Source organism: Nerophis lumbriciformis, linkage group LG21 (genome assembly GCF_033978685.3).
Source record: "Nerophis lumbriciformis linkage group LG21, RoL_Nlum_v2.1, whole genome shotgun sequence".
NCBI lineage: Eukaryota > Metazoa > Chordata > Actinopteri > Syngnathiformes > Syngnathidae > Nerophis > Nerophis lumbriciformis.
In genome coordinates, this window is record NC_084568.2 from 1,442,436 (window position 1) to 1,458,345 (window position 15,910).

The 15,910-nt window shown below is 35.8% G+C and overlaps 1 protein-coding gene across 4 annotated transcripts in view; it reads left to right on the plus strand.

Moving 5' to 3' along the window:
* tomm7 (translocase of outer mitochondrial membrane 7 homolog (yeast)) overlaps positions 1-14,459 on the plus strand; it is a 64,519-nt gene extending 50,060 nt beyond the window's left edge. The window contains exons 3-4 of one of the 4 annotated variants that reach the window (XR_012051033.1): positions 11,971-12,561; positions 13,639-14,459. Coding sequence is in view for 1 of the 4 variants with exons in the window: in XM_072915527.1 (XP_072771628.1) it covers positions 11,971-12,028 (58 nt within the window). In the remaining 3 variants the exon portion in view is untranslated. Of the gene's footprint in view, positions 1-11,970; positions 12,562-12,638; positions 12,795-13,638 lie in introns of those variants that run through there. The other 3 variants (XR_012051035.1, XR_012051034.1, XM_072915527.1) reach the window with 3 other exon arrangements.
* Positions 14,460-15,910: the final 1,451 nt, after the last annotated feature.

Sequence of the window (15,910 nt, forward strand, 5' to 3'; positions counted from 1 at the left end):
ATGTACTTACATTCCCGTCTCGCCCGAGCCAACTTTCCGTTGCATCCCGGAAAAGCAAACACCCAGGATCAAGTCATGACAGTATCGACTAGATACGCTCCTGTACTTGGTATCACTACAGTGGATGTCAGGTGTAGATCCACCCATGGCGTTTGTTTACATTGTGACGCCGGTGAGCTATTGTATCCTCCTACGGTGTGTAGTGAAGCATGTTTAGATATTCCTCGTCCTCCAGTGATAATGATACCTGTAAGAAACTTACTTTATTTGTTGCCATGGAGGCGAGAATTAGTGATTTAGAAGTAGCTTAAACACTGCGGATGGACATTAGCCGCTAACTCGCTGGCCCTGTCTTAAAGCACCTCTTCCTGAGGGTGTTTCAGTGTTATTGTCAAGACTTGGACTGTGGCTTGGTTTGTTCTCCCGTGGTGCAAATGAACTGGACTGGTCAAGGCTTGAAGGTGGGTACATGATTTATTTAAACTATCAAAAAATGAATAAACGAAAAGCGCGCACTGGGGCGGAGGTACAAAACTAGACTATGAACACAAAACTTGCACATTGGCAGAAACTATGAACAATTAAACAAAACACTAACTGTGGCTTAATAAACAAAAACTTACTTGGCATGGAACCGGCATGAAAGAAAGAGTAGCAAGGGTCATCAGGGTGTGGAGAGTGTGCAGGAGCATAAATGCGGGGATGTCGTCAGGACGAACAACAGAAAATGAATGAACTTAAATACTATGGACATGATTAGTGAAAGCAGGTGCGTGACTCAAAACGTGAAACAGGTGCGTGACGTGACAGGTGAAAACTAATGGTTGCTATGGTGACAAACAAGAGTGCACAATGAGTCCAAACGTGGAACAGGTGAAACTAATGGGTAATCATGCAAACAAGACAAGGGAGTGAAAAGCCAGAAACTAAACAAAACATGACTTAAAACAAAATATGATTACACAGACATGACAGTTATAACTTCACCTTTATCTTTACTTTTTAGGCCAAAATGCGTCCGTTCTCCCTTTTCTGTCTACACACTGTGTCTGCTTGTAAGTACTCTGTGTGTGTGCGCTGCCGAACATGCTCCTCTGCTCGTAAAACCAGCAATGTCACCACGCGCCGTCATGCCTGTAAAAAAGTCTGTCAGTGGACCTCATATGGAAGCGCTAAGAACGACAACAAGGATGGCGGGGAGAAGACACTGTCAAAGTGGAGGCACGTAAATAAGACATCCTGAAGAGACGGTCAGAAAGTGCTTTTAAGATCTGTCTGTAACACATCATGAAGAAGCACCGTGACATGTCATGTAGACCACAAGTTAGTGTTTGACAGAGGTGGGACCAAGTCATTGTTTTGCAAGTCACAAGTAAGTCTCAAGTCTTTGCCCTCAAGTCCGAGTCAAGTCCCGAGTCAAGACAGGCAAGCCCCGAGTCAAGTCCAAAGTCAAGACTGGAAAGTCTCAAGTCAAGTCCTAAGTCCTGCATTTTGAGTTTCGAGTCCTTTCAAGTCCTTTTAACCACAGACTAATATATTAACACAGATTGTGTATGCTTTTCAAACGCTGTATTTATTTATTAAAACAAGTGCATTTTAAATTGCAGGAAAGAAAATTGTGCTGACATTGCACTTTATAATAGCACTATTAACCAGTCATTTTAAACATTAACTCATTCCTTTACAGAACAAACACATTGAAAAATAAAGTGCAAATGTACTTATTTGTACAAAAGTGTTAACATTGAAAAAACATGACATATACGTGAACATAACAAAAAAGTTGTACTTTTTATATGTCAGGGCCCTATGCTGCATTGCATTTGCAAAAGACCAAATTAGCCAAGAGTCTGTCAGTCATTTGTGCACGATGGGGGCGTAGTATGATGCCACCATGGCTGAAAACTCGCTCCACTGGAGCACCGGAGGCAGGCACTGCCAAGACTCTCATGGCCACTCGGAACAGTGAAGGAAGAGTCTTCATGTTCAATGCCCACAACAAAAGGGGGTGGAGAGTTGTTTTGGGTTGGTGCACTACTTGTAAGTGTATCTTGTGTTTTTTATGTTGATTTAATTAAAAAAAGAAAAAAAATATATATATATAGTTCTTGTGCGGCCCGATACCAATCAATCCGCGGACCAGTAGCGGGCCGCGGCCCGGTGGTTGGGGACCACTGAGGTAAACAACCAACAGTATGTCAGAAAGCTAGCTAAAACGGTACACATATTCATAATATAGTATACATTTTAACTGACCTTTATTTGACTATTTTTGTCTTTTTTTAGGTGGCTAAAATACGCGGTGCTGCTGACCGCCGTCTAACGTTACGTGTGATATATTGACTAACGTAACCCTGCTTAAAAAAAATCACTGAACAAAAAGGATGAATAAGGTAGTGAACTGCAACAGATTCCCGTGTTTGCAATAACGTTATAACGTTAGCAGTGAGTTTACAGCCTCACTGATTTAACTACACAGCAAATAAAAGTCACGTTACTTAGCCAATAAACGTTATCTTACATTCAAAACTTACCCTTCTTTGTGCAACTTCAAATGCCGGACGAAGTTGGAAGTTGTTGCCTCTCCATCAGTCATTTTCGAACCGCATGTGTTGCATACTGCAAACCGTTTTGTGTTGACCACCTCGTAATTTTTATACCCAAACGAAATTATTTTAGGTATCATTTTTTGTTCACTGGCGTGTGGTTTGGACATGTCTTCTTCGTTGGTTGTCCTGCAATTTGATTGGATGAATGCTGTGTGATGAAAACAAAGTAGATGTAATTTGATTGGCTGTTGTACTGAGACCACACCAGCTGACACACGCAACGCTGATAGACAAGTACACAATGAAAAATACGGAGCGCTCCCGAATAACTTTTTCATCTTTGGGTTTTGGGGAAAGTAGCAAGTCATGTCAAGTCATGTCAATTCAAAAGGCTCAAGTCCAAGTGAAGTCACAAGTCATTGATGTTAAAGTCTAAGTCCAGTTGCAAGTCTTTTTACATTTTGTCAAGTCGAGTCTAAAGTCATCAAATTCATGACTCGAGTCTGACTCGAGTCCAAGTCATGTGACTCGAGTCCACACCTCGAGTCTTCTCCTCTGTTGGCGTCTTGCATTCTGTCAGAGAAATTGTCTTTCTTGCTTTTCGCTCCTTTATAAGTGCACTCTTTAATATTTCATCACCACTGCATTTGTTTGAAGAGAGTGCTCTGTGTGTGTGTGTGTGTGTGTGTGTGTGTGTGTGTGTGTGTGTGTGTGTGTGTGTGTGTGTGTGTGTGTGTGTGTGTGTGTGTGTGTGTGTGTGTGTGTGTGTGTGCAGATGCTGAGTTTATATGCAGGACACAGGCTTGGGGAGGAGTAAAAATAGGAGTACATACAATTGTGTGTGTGTGTGTGTGTTCTTGTATTTCTACCCTTTTTGAGACACGAAGAAGGAAAAGCATCTTCCAAATGAGGAGGTGTGAACAAGTGATGACATAAATCAATAACATTGCATCTAATAGAGAATGTCTCATTTGCACCCCTGCTGGTGACATCTATCAAAATGAGGGTGGTCCCAAAAAGGAGGGATTTTTCTAATTGACTGTGTGTCGCTTTTAAAAGTGCTCCCCCTCTGGTCAACATATGAAATAACAAGTGTGTGTAAGAAATTGAAATGCGCCCCCTTTGGCCAAAATTAATTGTAATAAATAAATAAATATGTATATCGAGACATACTGTAATAACTTGAAGTAAATAATGAAGATTAAAAAACAATTACCAAGAAAAAATTTACGAAAGCTATCTTTTTCTTACGTGTCAACTTTTTTGCCAAAATTTTAAGCTTTTCTTGTAAAATCGCGACTTTTATTGAGTAAAATCCCCATTTTTATCATAATATAGCACAACTGTTTAGTTTTCCTTGTAAAACCTTGACTTGCGTTGAGTAAAATGACGACTTTTATTATAATACTGCCAAACTTCAAAGCTTTTCTTGTGAAATTGTGACCTTTTTCTTGTGAAATTCCAACTAATTTTTCACAACAAGCTTTTTTATATTTGCATAGTATGTATATATTATTAATGTTGTAAATACACTTCTTTATATATCTAGAAAACGTGGTCCTAAAGTGGTAGGCATTTTTCTCAGTTCTCAAGAAGGTAACAAATACAAGTGTGTGTGTGTGTGTGTGTTTGTCATAATTTTGCCAAGTGAAATTCCGATTATTATAATATTGCCAAAATGTTAAAGTTTTCTTATAAAATTGTGACTTTTGTCGTGTAAAATTACTCTTTTCATAAAATTGCCAAAATTTTAAGTTTTCTTGTAAAATTGCGACTTTTATTGAGTAAAATCCCAATTTTTATCATAAAATTGCACAAATGTTAACATTTTCTTGTAAAACCTTGACTTGCGTTGAGTAAAATGACGACTTTTATTATACTGCCAAAATTCAAAGTTTTTCTTGTGAAATTGTGACCTTTTTCTTGTGAAATTCCAACTCATTTTTCACAACAAGCTTTTTTTATATTTGCATAGTATGTATATATTATTAATGTTGTAAATACACATCTTTATATATCTAGAAAGGCTGGTCCTAAAGAGGTAGGCATTATTCTCAGGTCTCAAGAAGGTAACAAATACAAGCGTGTGTGTGTGTGTTTGTCATAATTTTGCCAAGTGAAATTCCGATTATTATAATATTGCCAAAATGTTAAAGTTTTCTTATAAAATTGTGACTTTTGTCGTGTAAAATTACGACTCTTTTCATAAAATTGCCAACATTTTAAGCTTTTCTTGTAAAATTGCGACTTTTATTGAGTAAAATCCCAATTTCTATCATAACATTGCACAAATGTTAAAATTTTCTTGTAAAACCTTGACTTGCGTTGAGTAAAATGATGACTTTTATTATAATACTGCCAAAATTCAAAGCTTTTCTTGTGAAATTGTGACCTTTTTCTTGTGAAATTCCAACTAATTTTTCACAACAAGCTTTTTTATATTTGCATAGTATGTATATATTATTAATGTTGTAAATACACATCTTTATATATCTAGAAAGGCTGGTACCTAAAGAGGTAGGCATTTTTCTCAGGTCTCAAGAAGGTAACAAATACAAGAGTGTGTGTGTGTGTGTGTGTGTGTGTGTGTGTGTGTGTGTGTGTGTGTGTGTGTGTGTGTGTGTGTGTGTGTGTGTGTGTCAGTCATAATTTTGCCAAGTGAAATTCCGATTATTATAATATTGCCAAAATGTTAAAGTTTTCTTATAAAATTGTGACTTTTGTCGTGTAAAATGATGACTCTTTTCATAAAATTGCCAAAATTTTAAGCTTTTCTTGTAAAATCGCGACTTTTATTGAGTAAAATCCCAATTTTTATCATAACATTGCACAAATGTTAAAATTTTCTTGTAGAACCTTGACTTGTGTTGAGTAAAATGACGACTTTTATTATAATACTGCCAAAATTCAAAGTTTTTCTTGTGAAATTGAGACCTTTTTCTTGTGAAATTCCAACTCATTTTTCACAACAAGCTTTTTTATATTTGCATAGTATGTATATATTATTAATGTTGTAAATACACATCTTTATATATCTAGAAAGGCTGGTCCTAAAGAGGTAGGCATTTTTCTCAGGTCTCAAGAAGGTAACAAATACAAGAGTGTGTGTGTGTCTTTGTCATAATTTTGCCAAGTGAAATTCCGATTATTATAATATTGCCAAAATGTTAAAGTTTTCTTATAAAATTGTGACTTTTGTCACAAGAAAAACTTTGAATTTTGGCAGTATTATAATAAAAGTCGTCATTTTACTCAACGCAAGTCAAGGTTTTACAAGAAAATTTTAACATTTGTGCAATGTTATGATAAAAATTGGGATTTTACTCAATAAAAGTCGCAATTTTACAAGAAAAGCTTAAAATTTTGGCAATTTTATGAAAAGAGTCATCATTTTACACGACAAAAGTCACAATTTTATAAGAAAACTTTAACATTTTGGCAATATTATAATAATCGGAATTTCACTTGGCAAAATTATGACAAACACACACACACACACTTGTATTTGTTACCTTCTTGAGACCTGAGAATAATGCCTACCTCTTTAGGACTACCCTTTCTAGATATATAAAGATGTGTATTTACAACATTAATAATATATACATACTATGCAAATATACAAAAGCTTGTTGTGAAAAATTAGTTGGAATTTCACAAGAAAAATGTCACAATTTCACAAGAAAAGCTTTGAAGTTTGGCAGTATTATAATAAAAGTCGTCATTTTACTCAACGCAAGTCAAGGTTTTACACGGAAAACTAAACAGTTGTGCAATATTATGATAAAAATGGGGATTTTACTCAATAAAAGTCGCGATTTTACAAGAAAAGCTTAAAATGTTGGCAATATTATGAAAAGAGTCATAATATTACTCGACAAAAGTCACAATTTTATAAGAAAACTTTAACATTTTGGCAATATTATAATAATCGGAATTTCACTTGGCAAAATTATGACAAACACACACACACACACACACACACACACACACACACACACACACACACACACACACACACACACACACACACACACACACACACACACACACACACACTCTTGTATTTGTTACCTTCTTGAGACCTGAGAAAAATGCCTACCTCTTTAGGACCAGCCTTTCTAGATATATAAAGATGTGTATTTACAACATTAATAATATATACATACTATGCAAATATAAAAAAGCTTGTTGTGAAAAATTTGTTGGAATTTCACAAGAAAAAGGTCACAATTTCACAAGAAAAGCTTTGAAGTTTGGCAGTATTATAATAAAAGTTGTCATTTTACTCAACGCAAGTCAAGGTTTTACAAGGAAAACTAAACAGTTGTGCAATATTATGATAAAAATGGGGATTTTACTCAATAAAAGTCGCGATTTTACAAGAAAAGCTTAAAATGTTGGCAATTTTATGAAAAGAGTCGTAATTTTACACGACAAAAGTCACAATTTTATAAGAAAACTTTCACATTTTGGCAATATTATAATAATAATCGGAATTTTACTCGGCAACATTATGACAAAAGTCATAATTTTACTCAAAAAATGTCACAATTTTACAAGAACAACAACAAAAATGGGCACTATTGTGATAAAAGTCTGAGGTTTTTTTGACAAATGTCACCATTTTGCATTAAAAAGTAATCTTTTTAATTTAAAAAAAGTAATAATTTTACGCAAAAATATTGCAATATTACAGAAACGGAAAGAATATGAGAAATTGTTCCCAATTTTATAAGTAAAAAGTCGACACTTTACCCACCTGCTCCCAGTGCCACCCACACTGCTTTAAATGTAACTTAGATATTGGCTTTCACTATGTAAAGCACTTTGAGTCACTAGAGAAAAGCGCTATATAAATAAATTCACTTCACTAGAAAGGGTGGTCCTAAAGAGGTAGGCATTTTTCGGAGGTCTCAATAAGGTAATACAAGCATGTGTGTGTGTGTGTGTGTGTGTGTGTGTGTGTGTGTGTGTGTGTGGTGACAGTTTTGGGATGAAAGGCTTTGCCAAGTCCTAAGGTAATTATTTCTTCACTCTCTCTCCTTGCTTGATCTCGCTCGTCCCTCACCTTTCTTGTGCTCCTCATCTCTTCTTGCCGCTCTCCCCAATAATCCCCGTGCAAGCTGCAGGTTTTATGCTGCGTTCAACATTCATACCATCAGCTTTATTTGCAGTGTGTGTGTCGTAGAGGAGTCCCCAGGGTGCACCGAGCAGCTTATTTCTCATCTCTCTCCGCAGCGGAATCACCTTCTCAGCAGTTTGGCGAGCGATGAACCAGCAGCCTCCGCTTTGTTCACACTCAAGTGGCTTTGTTTTGATGGAAAATAATATTATGCCGTCAAAAGTGTTGTTCGCGTCAAGTGCCAAGTTATATGACAATGAAGCATATGTGTGCCAAATTAGCTGTAAAAAAGTTAGCATGCTAACAGCTAAAATACATCAGGTACCAAGTTATATGACTTTGAACCGTATGGATGCAAAATTAGCTATAAAAATGTTAGCATGCTAACAGCTAGTTACCAAGTTATATGACTATGAAGTGTATGCATGCGAAAATAGCTATAAAATGTTAGCATGCTAAAAGTTACAATGTGTTAAGTACCAAGTTATATGACTATCAAGTGTTTGCATGCAAAATTAGCTTTAAAAGTTTGCATGCTAAGAGCTAAAATGCGTTAAATACCGAGTTATATGACTATGAAGTGTTTGCATGCAAAATTAGCTATAAAAAGTTAGCATGCTAAGAGCTAAAATGCGTTAAATACCGAGTTATATGACTTTGAACCGTATGCATGCAAAATTAGCTATAAAAAGTTAGCATGCTAAGAGCTGGAATGCGTTAAATACCGAGTTATATGACTATGAAGGGTTTGCATCCAAGATTAGCTATAAAAAGTTAGCATGCTAAGAGCTAAAATGCGTTAAATACCGAGTTATATGACTATGAAGGGTTTGCATCCAAAATTAGCTATAAAAAGTTAGCAAGCTAAGAGCTGGAATGCGTTAAATACCGAGTTATATGACTATGAAGGGTTTGCATCCAAAATTAGCTATAAAAAGTTAGCATGCTAAGAGCTAAAATGCGTTAAATACCGAGTTATATGACTTTGAACCGTATGCATGCAAAATTAGCTATAAAAAGTTAGCATGCTAAGGGATAAAATGCGTTAAATACCAAGTTATATGACTAAGAAGCGTATGCATGCAAAAATAGCTATAAAAAGTTAGCATGCTAAGAGCTAAAATGCGTTAAATACCAAGTTATATGACTTTGAACCGTATGCATGCAAAATTAGCTATAAAAAGTTAGCATGCTAAGGGTTAAAATGCGTTAAATACCAAGTTGTATGACTATGAAGGGTTTGCATCCAAAATTAGCTATAAAAAGTTAGCATGCTAAGGGCTAAAATGCGTTAAATACCGAGTTATATGACTATGTAGGGTTTGCATCCAAAATTAGCTATAAAAAGTTAGCATGCTAAGAGCTAAAATGCGTTAAATACCGAGTTATATGACTATGAAGGGTTTGCATCCAAAAGTTACTATAAAAGAGTTAGCATGCTAACACACAGAATGTGTCAAGTACCAAGTTATATGACTATGAAGCATATGCATGCACAATTTAGTATAAGAAGTTAGCATGCTAACAGCTAGAATGCATCAAGTACAAAGTTATATGACTATGAAGTGTTTGCATCCAAAATTAGCTATAAAAAGTTAGCATGCTAAGAGCTAAAATGCGTTAATTACCGAGTTATATGACTATGAAGAGTTTGCATCCAAAATTAGCTATAAAAAGTTAGCATGCTAAGAGCTAAAATACGTTGAATACCGAGTTATATGACTATGAAGGGTTTGCATCCAAAATTAGCTATAAAAAGTTAGCATGCTCAGAGCTAAAATGCGTTAAATACCGAGTTATATGACTATGAAGCGTTTGCATCCAAAATTTTCTATAAAAGAGTTAGCATGCTAACAGCAAGAATGTGTCAAGTGCCAAGTTATATGAGTAAGAAGCGTATGCATGCAAAATTTGCTATAAAAAGTTAGCATGCTAACACACAGAATGTGTCAAGTGCCAAGTTATATGACTTTGAAGTGTATGCATGCAAAATTAGCTATATAAAAGTTAGCATGCTAACAGCTAGAATGTGTCAAGTACCAAGTTATATGGCAATGAAGCGTATGTATGCAAAATTAGCTATAAAAAAGTTAGCAAGCTAACAGCATGAATGTGTCAAGTACCAAGTTATATGACTAAGAAGCATATGCATGCAAAATTTAGTATAAGAAGTTAGCATGCTAACAGCTAGAATGCATCAAGTACCAAGTTATATGACTATGAAGCGTATGCATGCAAAATTAGCTATAAAAAACTTAGCATGCTAACACACAGAATGTGTCAAGTACCAAGTTATATGACTAAGTAGCGTATGCATGTAAAATTAGCTATAAAAAAGTTAGCATGCTAACAGCATGAATGTGTCAAGTGCCAAGTTGTATGACTATGAAGGGTTTGCATCCAAAATTAGCTATAAAAAGTTAGCATGCTAATAGCTAAAATGCGTTAAATACCGAGTTATACGACTATGAAGGGTTTGCATCCAAAAGTTACTATAAAAGAGTTAGCATGCTAACAGCAAGAATGTGTCAAGTACCAAGTTATATGACAATGAAGCGTATGCATGCAAAATTAGCTATAAAAAACTTAGCATGCTAACACACAGAATGTGTCAAGTACCAAGTTATATGACTATGAAGCATATGCATGCTAAATTTAGTATAAGAAGTTAGCATGCTAACAGCTAGAATGCATCAAGTACCAAGTTATACGACTATGAAGCGTATGCATGCAAAATTAGCTATAAAAAACTTAGCATGCTAACACACAGAATGTGTCAAGTACCAAGTTATATGACTATGTGAAAATAGCTATAAAAAGTTAGCATGCTAAAAGTTACAATGCGTGAAGTACCAAGTTATATGACTATCAAGTGTATGCATGCAAAATTAGCTATAAAAAGTTAGCATGCTCAGAGCTAGAATGCGTTAAATACCGAGTTATATGACTATGAAGCGTTTGCATCCAAAATTTACTATAAAAGAGTTAGCATGCTAACAGCAAGAATGTGTCAAGTGCCAAGTTATATGACTAAGAAGCGTATGCATGCAAAATTAGCTATAAAAAATTAGCATGCTAACACACAGAATGTGTCAAGTGCCAAGTTATATGACTTTGAAGTGTATGCATGCAAAATTAGCTATAAGAAGTTAGCATGCTAACAGCTAGAATGCGTCAAGTACCAAGTTAAATGACTATGAAGTGTTCCATGCAAAATTATATTTTTTAAAAAGTGCTATTTTGTTGTTGAGTCCTCCAAAGTGTTACAAGCACACACCAGTTGTTTTGATTGCAACAAGCATTTTAGTTGTAGTTTTCATTATTCAATTTGAAAGTGTTAAATTCGCCATGTAAAATTGCTAATGCTAATCGATAGCATGTCAATGGAAAATCCAATGTAAATTAGCATTGCGTTAACGCACTTTGAAAAGTAGAGCCTTACTGTGTCTGTGGAACGCTCTCCCTGACCACCTGAGGGCACCACAGACTGTGGGTGCTTTTAAAAAAGGCTTAAAAACCCTTCTTTTTAAAAAAGCCTTTTTTTTTTTTTTAGATATATGCATACTAGTTCTAGCTATTTGGCTGTTCTAGTTTTTATTTTTATTTATTTTTTATTATCTTTTCATTTTTTTAATACACTGTAGCACTTTGAGGTTGTTTACTCAATGTAAAGTGATTTTTTTACAAATACAATCTATTATTATTATCATTTTTATTATTACTGTACTTTTAAGCGCCTTCTCTTGCTTTGTTGGCATGGAAAATTGTAACGCTAGCGAGAGACAGTCCGCTCTGAGTGCTTCACTGCCTGTTTCCCAGCCAAGTGCTTGAGCCGGACGTGACGTAAACAGACGCCGACACTGTACGTCTGCTGGTTTTTAACCTCCGACGTAATCCGTGCTAATCATCCCAGATTACAAATCCCATCAGAGAAAGTAGAGCCGACATGTTGAGTTCTACGAGTGCACTTGAGATGAACCTGCTCAGTTTCATGACATCCACACAAGCCTCTCCGTGGTCATGACATCCACACAAGCCTCTCCGTGGTCGTGACATCCACACAAGCCTCCGTGATCATGACATCCACACAAGCCTCCGTCATCCACACAAGCGAAGGTCAACACCTTCCTATTCGTCAATTGGCTCATTCCAAGTAATAACGAGTACTATTTGTTGCACAGGTGTGCTATGAAGGTGTGCACTTTATGCCAAAGTGTTGAGGGAGCGTTGAAGAAAAGGTGCTGAAGCAGGAATGTCCGTCAGAGGTTTCATCCTCTTTTCTTTTCCTCGTCTCCAAAGGCCTTCTGGGAAGTTGTCTGTTCAACAAACGACCACACGGCAAAGATGGAGAGAATGACCCTACGTGAGAGGATGAAGGTAAAGATGGAGAGAAACAAAGAATGAAGGTAAATAGGAAGAGAAAAAGAGGATGAAGGTAAAGCTGGTGAGAAGGAGAGAATGACGATGGGGTGAATGGAGGTAAAGAAGAAGAAAATGAAGGTATAAGATAAAGGGGGGAAAATAATGAAGGTAAAGATGGAGAGAATGAAGGTGGAAGATAAAAAAAGAGAATGACGGTAAAGATGGAGAGAATGAAGGTAAAAGATGGAGAGAAAGAGAGAATGAAGGTAAAGATAGAGATGGAGAGAGTGAAGGTAAATATGGAGAGAATGAAAGTGTAAGATAAAGAAAAAAGAGAATGAAGGTAAAGATGGAGAGAATGAGAGTGTGAAAGAAAAGATGGAGAGAATGAAGGTAAAGATGGAGAGAATGAGTGAGTGAAAGTAAAGATGGAGAGAATGAAGGTAAAGATGGAGAGAAAGAGAGAATGAAGGTAAAGATGGAGGGAATGAAGGTACAGATGGAGAGAAAGAGAGAATGGAGGTAAATGTGGAGAGAAGGAGAATGAAGGTAAAGATGGAGAGAAAGAGAGAATGGAGGTAAATGTGGAGAGAAGGAGAATGAAGGTAAAGATGGAGAGAAAGAGAGAATGAAGGTAAAGATAGAGATGGAGAGAGTGAAGGTGAATATGGAGAGAATGAAAGTGTAAGATAAAGAAAAAAGAGAATGAAGGTAAAGATGGAGAGAATGAGAGTGAAAGAAAAGATGGAGAGAATGAAGGAAAGATGGAGAGAATGAGAGAGTGAAAGTAAAGATGGTGAGAATGAGAGAGTGAAAGTAAAGATGGAGAGAATGAAGGAAAAAATGGAGAGAAAGAGAGAATGAAGGTACAGATGGAGAGAAAGAGAGAATGAGGTAAATATGGAGAGAAGGAGATTGAAGGTAAAGATGGAGAGAAAGAGAGAATGAAGGTAAAGATAAAGATGGAGAGAGTGAAGGTAAATATGGAGAGAATGAAAGTGTAAGATAAAGAAAAAAGAGAATGAAGGTAAAGATGGAGAGAATGAGAGAGTGAAAGTAAAGATGGAGAGAATGAGAGAGTGAAAGTAAAGATGGAGAGAATGAAGGTAAAGATGGAGAGAAAGAGATAATGAAGGTAAAGATGGGGGGGAATGAAGGTACAGATGGAGAGAAAGAGAGAATGGAGGTAAATATGGAGAGAAGGAGAATGAAGGTAAAGATGGAGAGAAAGAGAGAATGAAGGTAAAGATAGAGATGGAGAGAGTTAGAGTAAAGATGGAGAGAATGAGAGAGTGAAAGTAAAGATGGAGAGAATGAGAGAGTGAAAGTAAAGATGGAGAGAATGAGAGAATGAAGGTAAAGATGGAGAGAATGAGAGAGTGAAAGTAAAGATGGAGAGAATGAGAGAGTGAAAGTAAAGATGGAGAGAATGAGAGAATGAAGGTAAAGATGATGAGAATGAGAGAGTGAAAGTAAAGATGGAGAGAATGAAGGTGAAGATGGAGAGAAAGAGAGAATTAAGGTAAAGATGGAGGGAATGAAGGTACAGATGGAGAGAAAGAGAGAATGGAGGTAAATATCGAGAGAAGGAGAATGAAGGTAAAGATGGAGAGAATGAAGGTAAAGATGGAGAGAAAGAGAGAATGAAGGTAAAGATGGAGAGAAAGAGAGAATGAAGGTAAAGATAGAGAGCTGGAGAGAATGAAGGTGAAGATGGAGAGAATGAGGTAAATATAGAGAGAATGAGGTAAAGATAGAGAGATGGAGATAATGAAGGTGAAGATGGAGAGAATGAAGGTAAAGATGGATAGAAAAAGAATGAAGGTAAAGATAGAGAGATGGAGAGAATGAAGGTAAAGATGGGTAGAAAGAGAATGAAGGTAAAGATAGAGAGATGGAGAGAATGAAGGTAAAGATGGATAGAAAGAGAATGAAGGTAAAGATTGAGAGTTGGAGAGAATGAAGGTAAGGATGGAGAGAATGAAGGTAAAGATAGAGAGATGAGAGAATGAAGGTAAAGATGGATAGAAAGAGAATGAAGGTAAAGATAGAGAGATGGAGAGAATGAAGGTAAAGATGGATAGAAAGAGAATGAAGGTAAAGATAGAGAGAATGAAGGTAAATATAGAGAGATGGAGAGAATGAAGGTAAAGATGGATAAAACGAGAATGAAGGTAAAGATAGAGAGATGGAGAGAATGAAGGTAAAGATGGAGAGAATGAAGGTAAATATAGAGAAAATGAAAGAATAATGACAAGAATGAGACAATGACGGTAAAAATGAAGAGAATGAAAGAATAAAAGTGAAGATGAAAAAGCGAGAGAATAAAGGTAAAGATGGAGAGAATGTAAAAATAGGAGTGGTGCTGCTGCCATCATACACATGTATATACATATCAATACACGTATATATATATATATATATATATATATATATATATATATATATATATATATATATATATATATATATATATATATATATATATATATATATATATATATGTGTGTGTGTGTGTATATATATATATATATATATATATATATATATATATATATATATATATATACACACACACAAACAAAGCCTGTGTTGGGACAATGCTGTTGCCTTCCAGTCCTGCAGGTGTCAGTAAGTGTCACATTACTAAGTGAGTCCTGCTACTTGTTGTGTTGCTGCTGGATGACTGCAACACTTTGGCCCCGCTGCATGTGGACTGGAACAGATATGTGGAGCCTATCCCAGTGACTTCAGGCCACACCCTGGACTGGTTCCAGTCCATCCCACTTCTCATGTGGAAACAAGACAGCGGGTGACAAAGTGGGGACCCAAGCCACGCTGCCTGGCTCAAGGACACAACGACCTTCTCGTCTTTCAACTCACCTGCCTTCTGCTTCAGGTTAAACTGGAATGTATGGCGGCATCCCCCACCTCACACACACACACACACACACACACACACACACACACACACACACACACACACACACACACACACACACACACACACACACACACACACACACAGAGAGAGAGAGAGATAAGGTGTGTGTTTACGATGGAAATGTGAGCCAGTTGATGTCCAGGTGGACACTGAATGCCTCATAATGAGATGTATTAATTATAATAATTTTTGACGGATATCAAATAATTTAATAACAGTCTCGTGAATTTTGTACTTCTTTTTTCATTTTTTTTTTTAAATTTGAGATATAGCTTAATATTTCAACTTCTCTGAATGTTTTGTCTTGTAGTATTATGACATTTCTATAATAATTCGACTTTATTCTTGTAACAGTATTAAGTTGTTCCAAGCTAATTTTTTTTTTTACTCTTGATAAAATTAACTTTTCCCCCAATAAATCTACAATTTATTTTTCTTCTTATCATCTTATTATCAAATTACTTTATTTTCTTTTGTATTTTGTACTGTTTTTGTTTACTGTCTTTGCTGTATTTAAAAGTGTTTTTTTTTAATTATTATTATTATTATTATTTATTTTTCTTTCTTCCTTCATTGTATTTTTGGGATCCAGTTTTCTTCCCGTGCCTTCCCAGTCCTGTTTTTCCCCAGCTGATGTGTAATAAATAGAATACCTCCAGTTTAAACACGTGACAAAAGAAAAGAACACCACATTCAATGTAATGGCAAAGACTACTTCCTGGCTAAGGCAACATACTAGAGGTGCTAAAAAAAAAAAATCTATATAAATCCAAATCGCGATTTTTAATTATTCCGATTTTTAATTGATTTATAGATTTCGAAAATCGATTTAAATTTTTTTTTATTCATAATATTTTAGGGGGTGCTTAAAAAATCGATTCACATCCAAGTCACAATTTTTATTTATTATCATTCTAACTTAATAATTTTCTA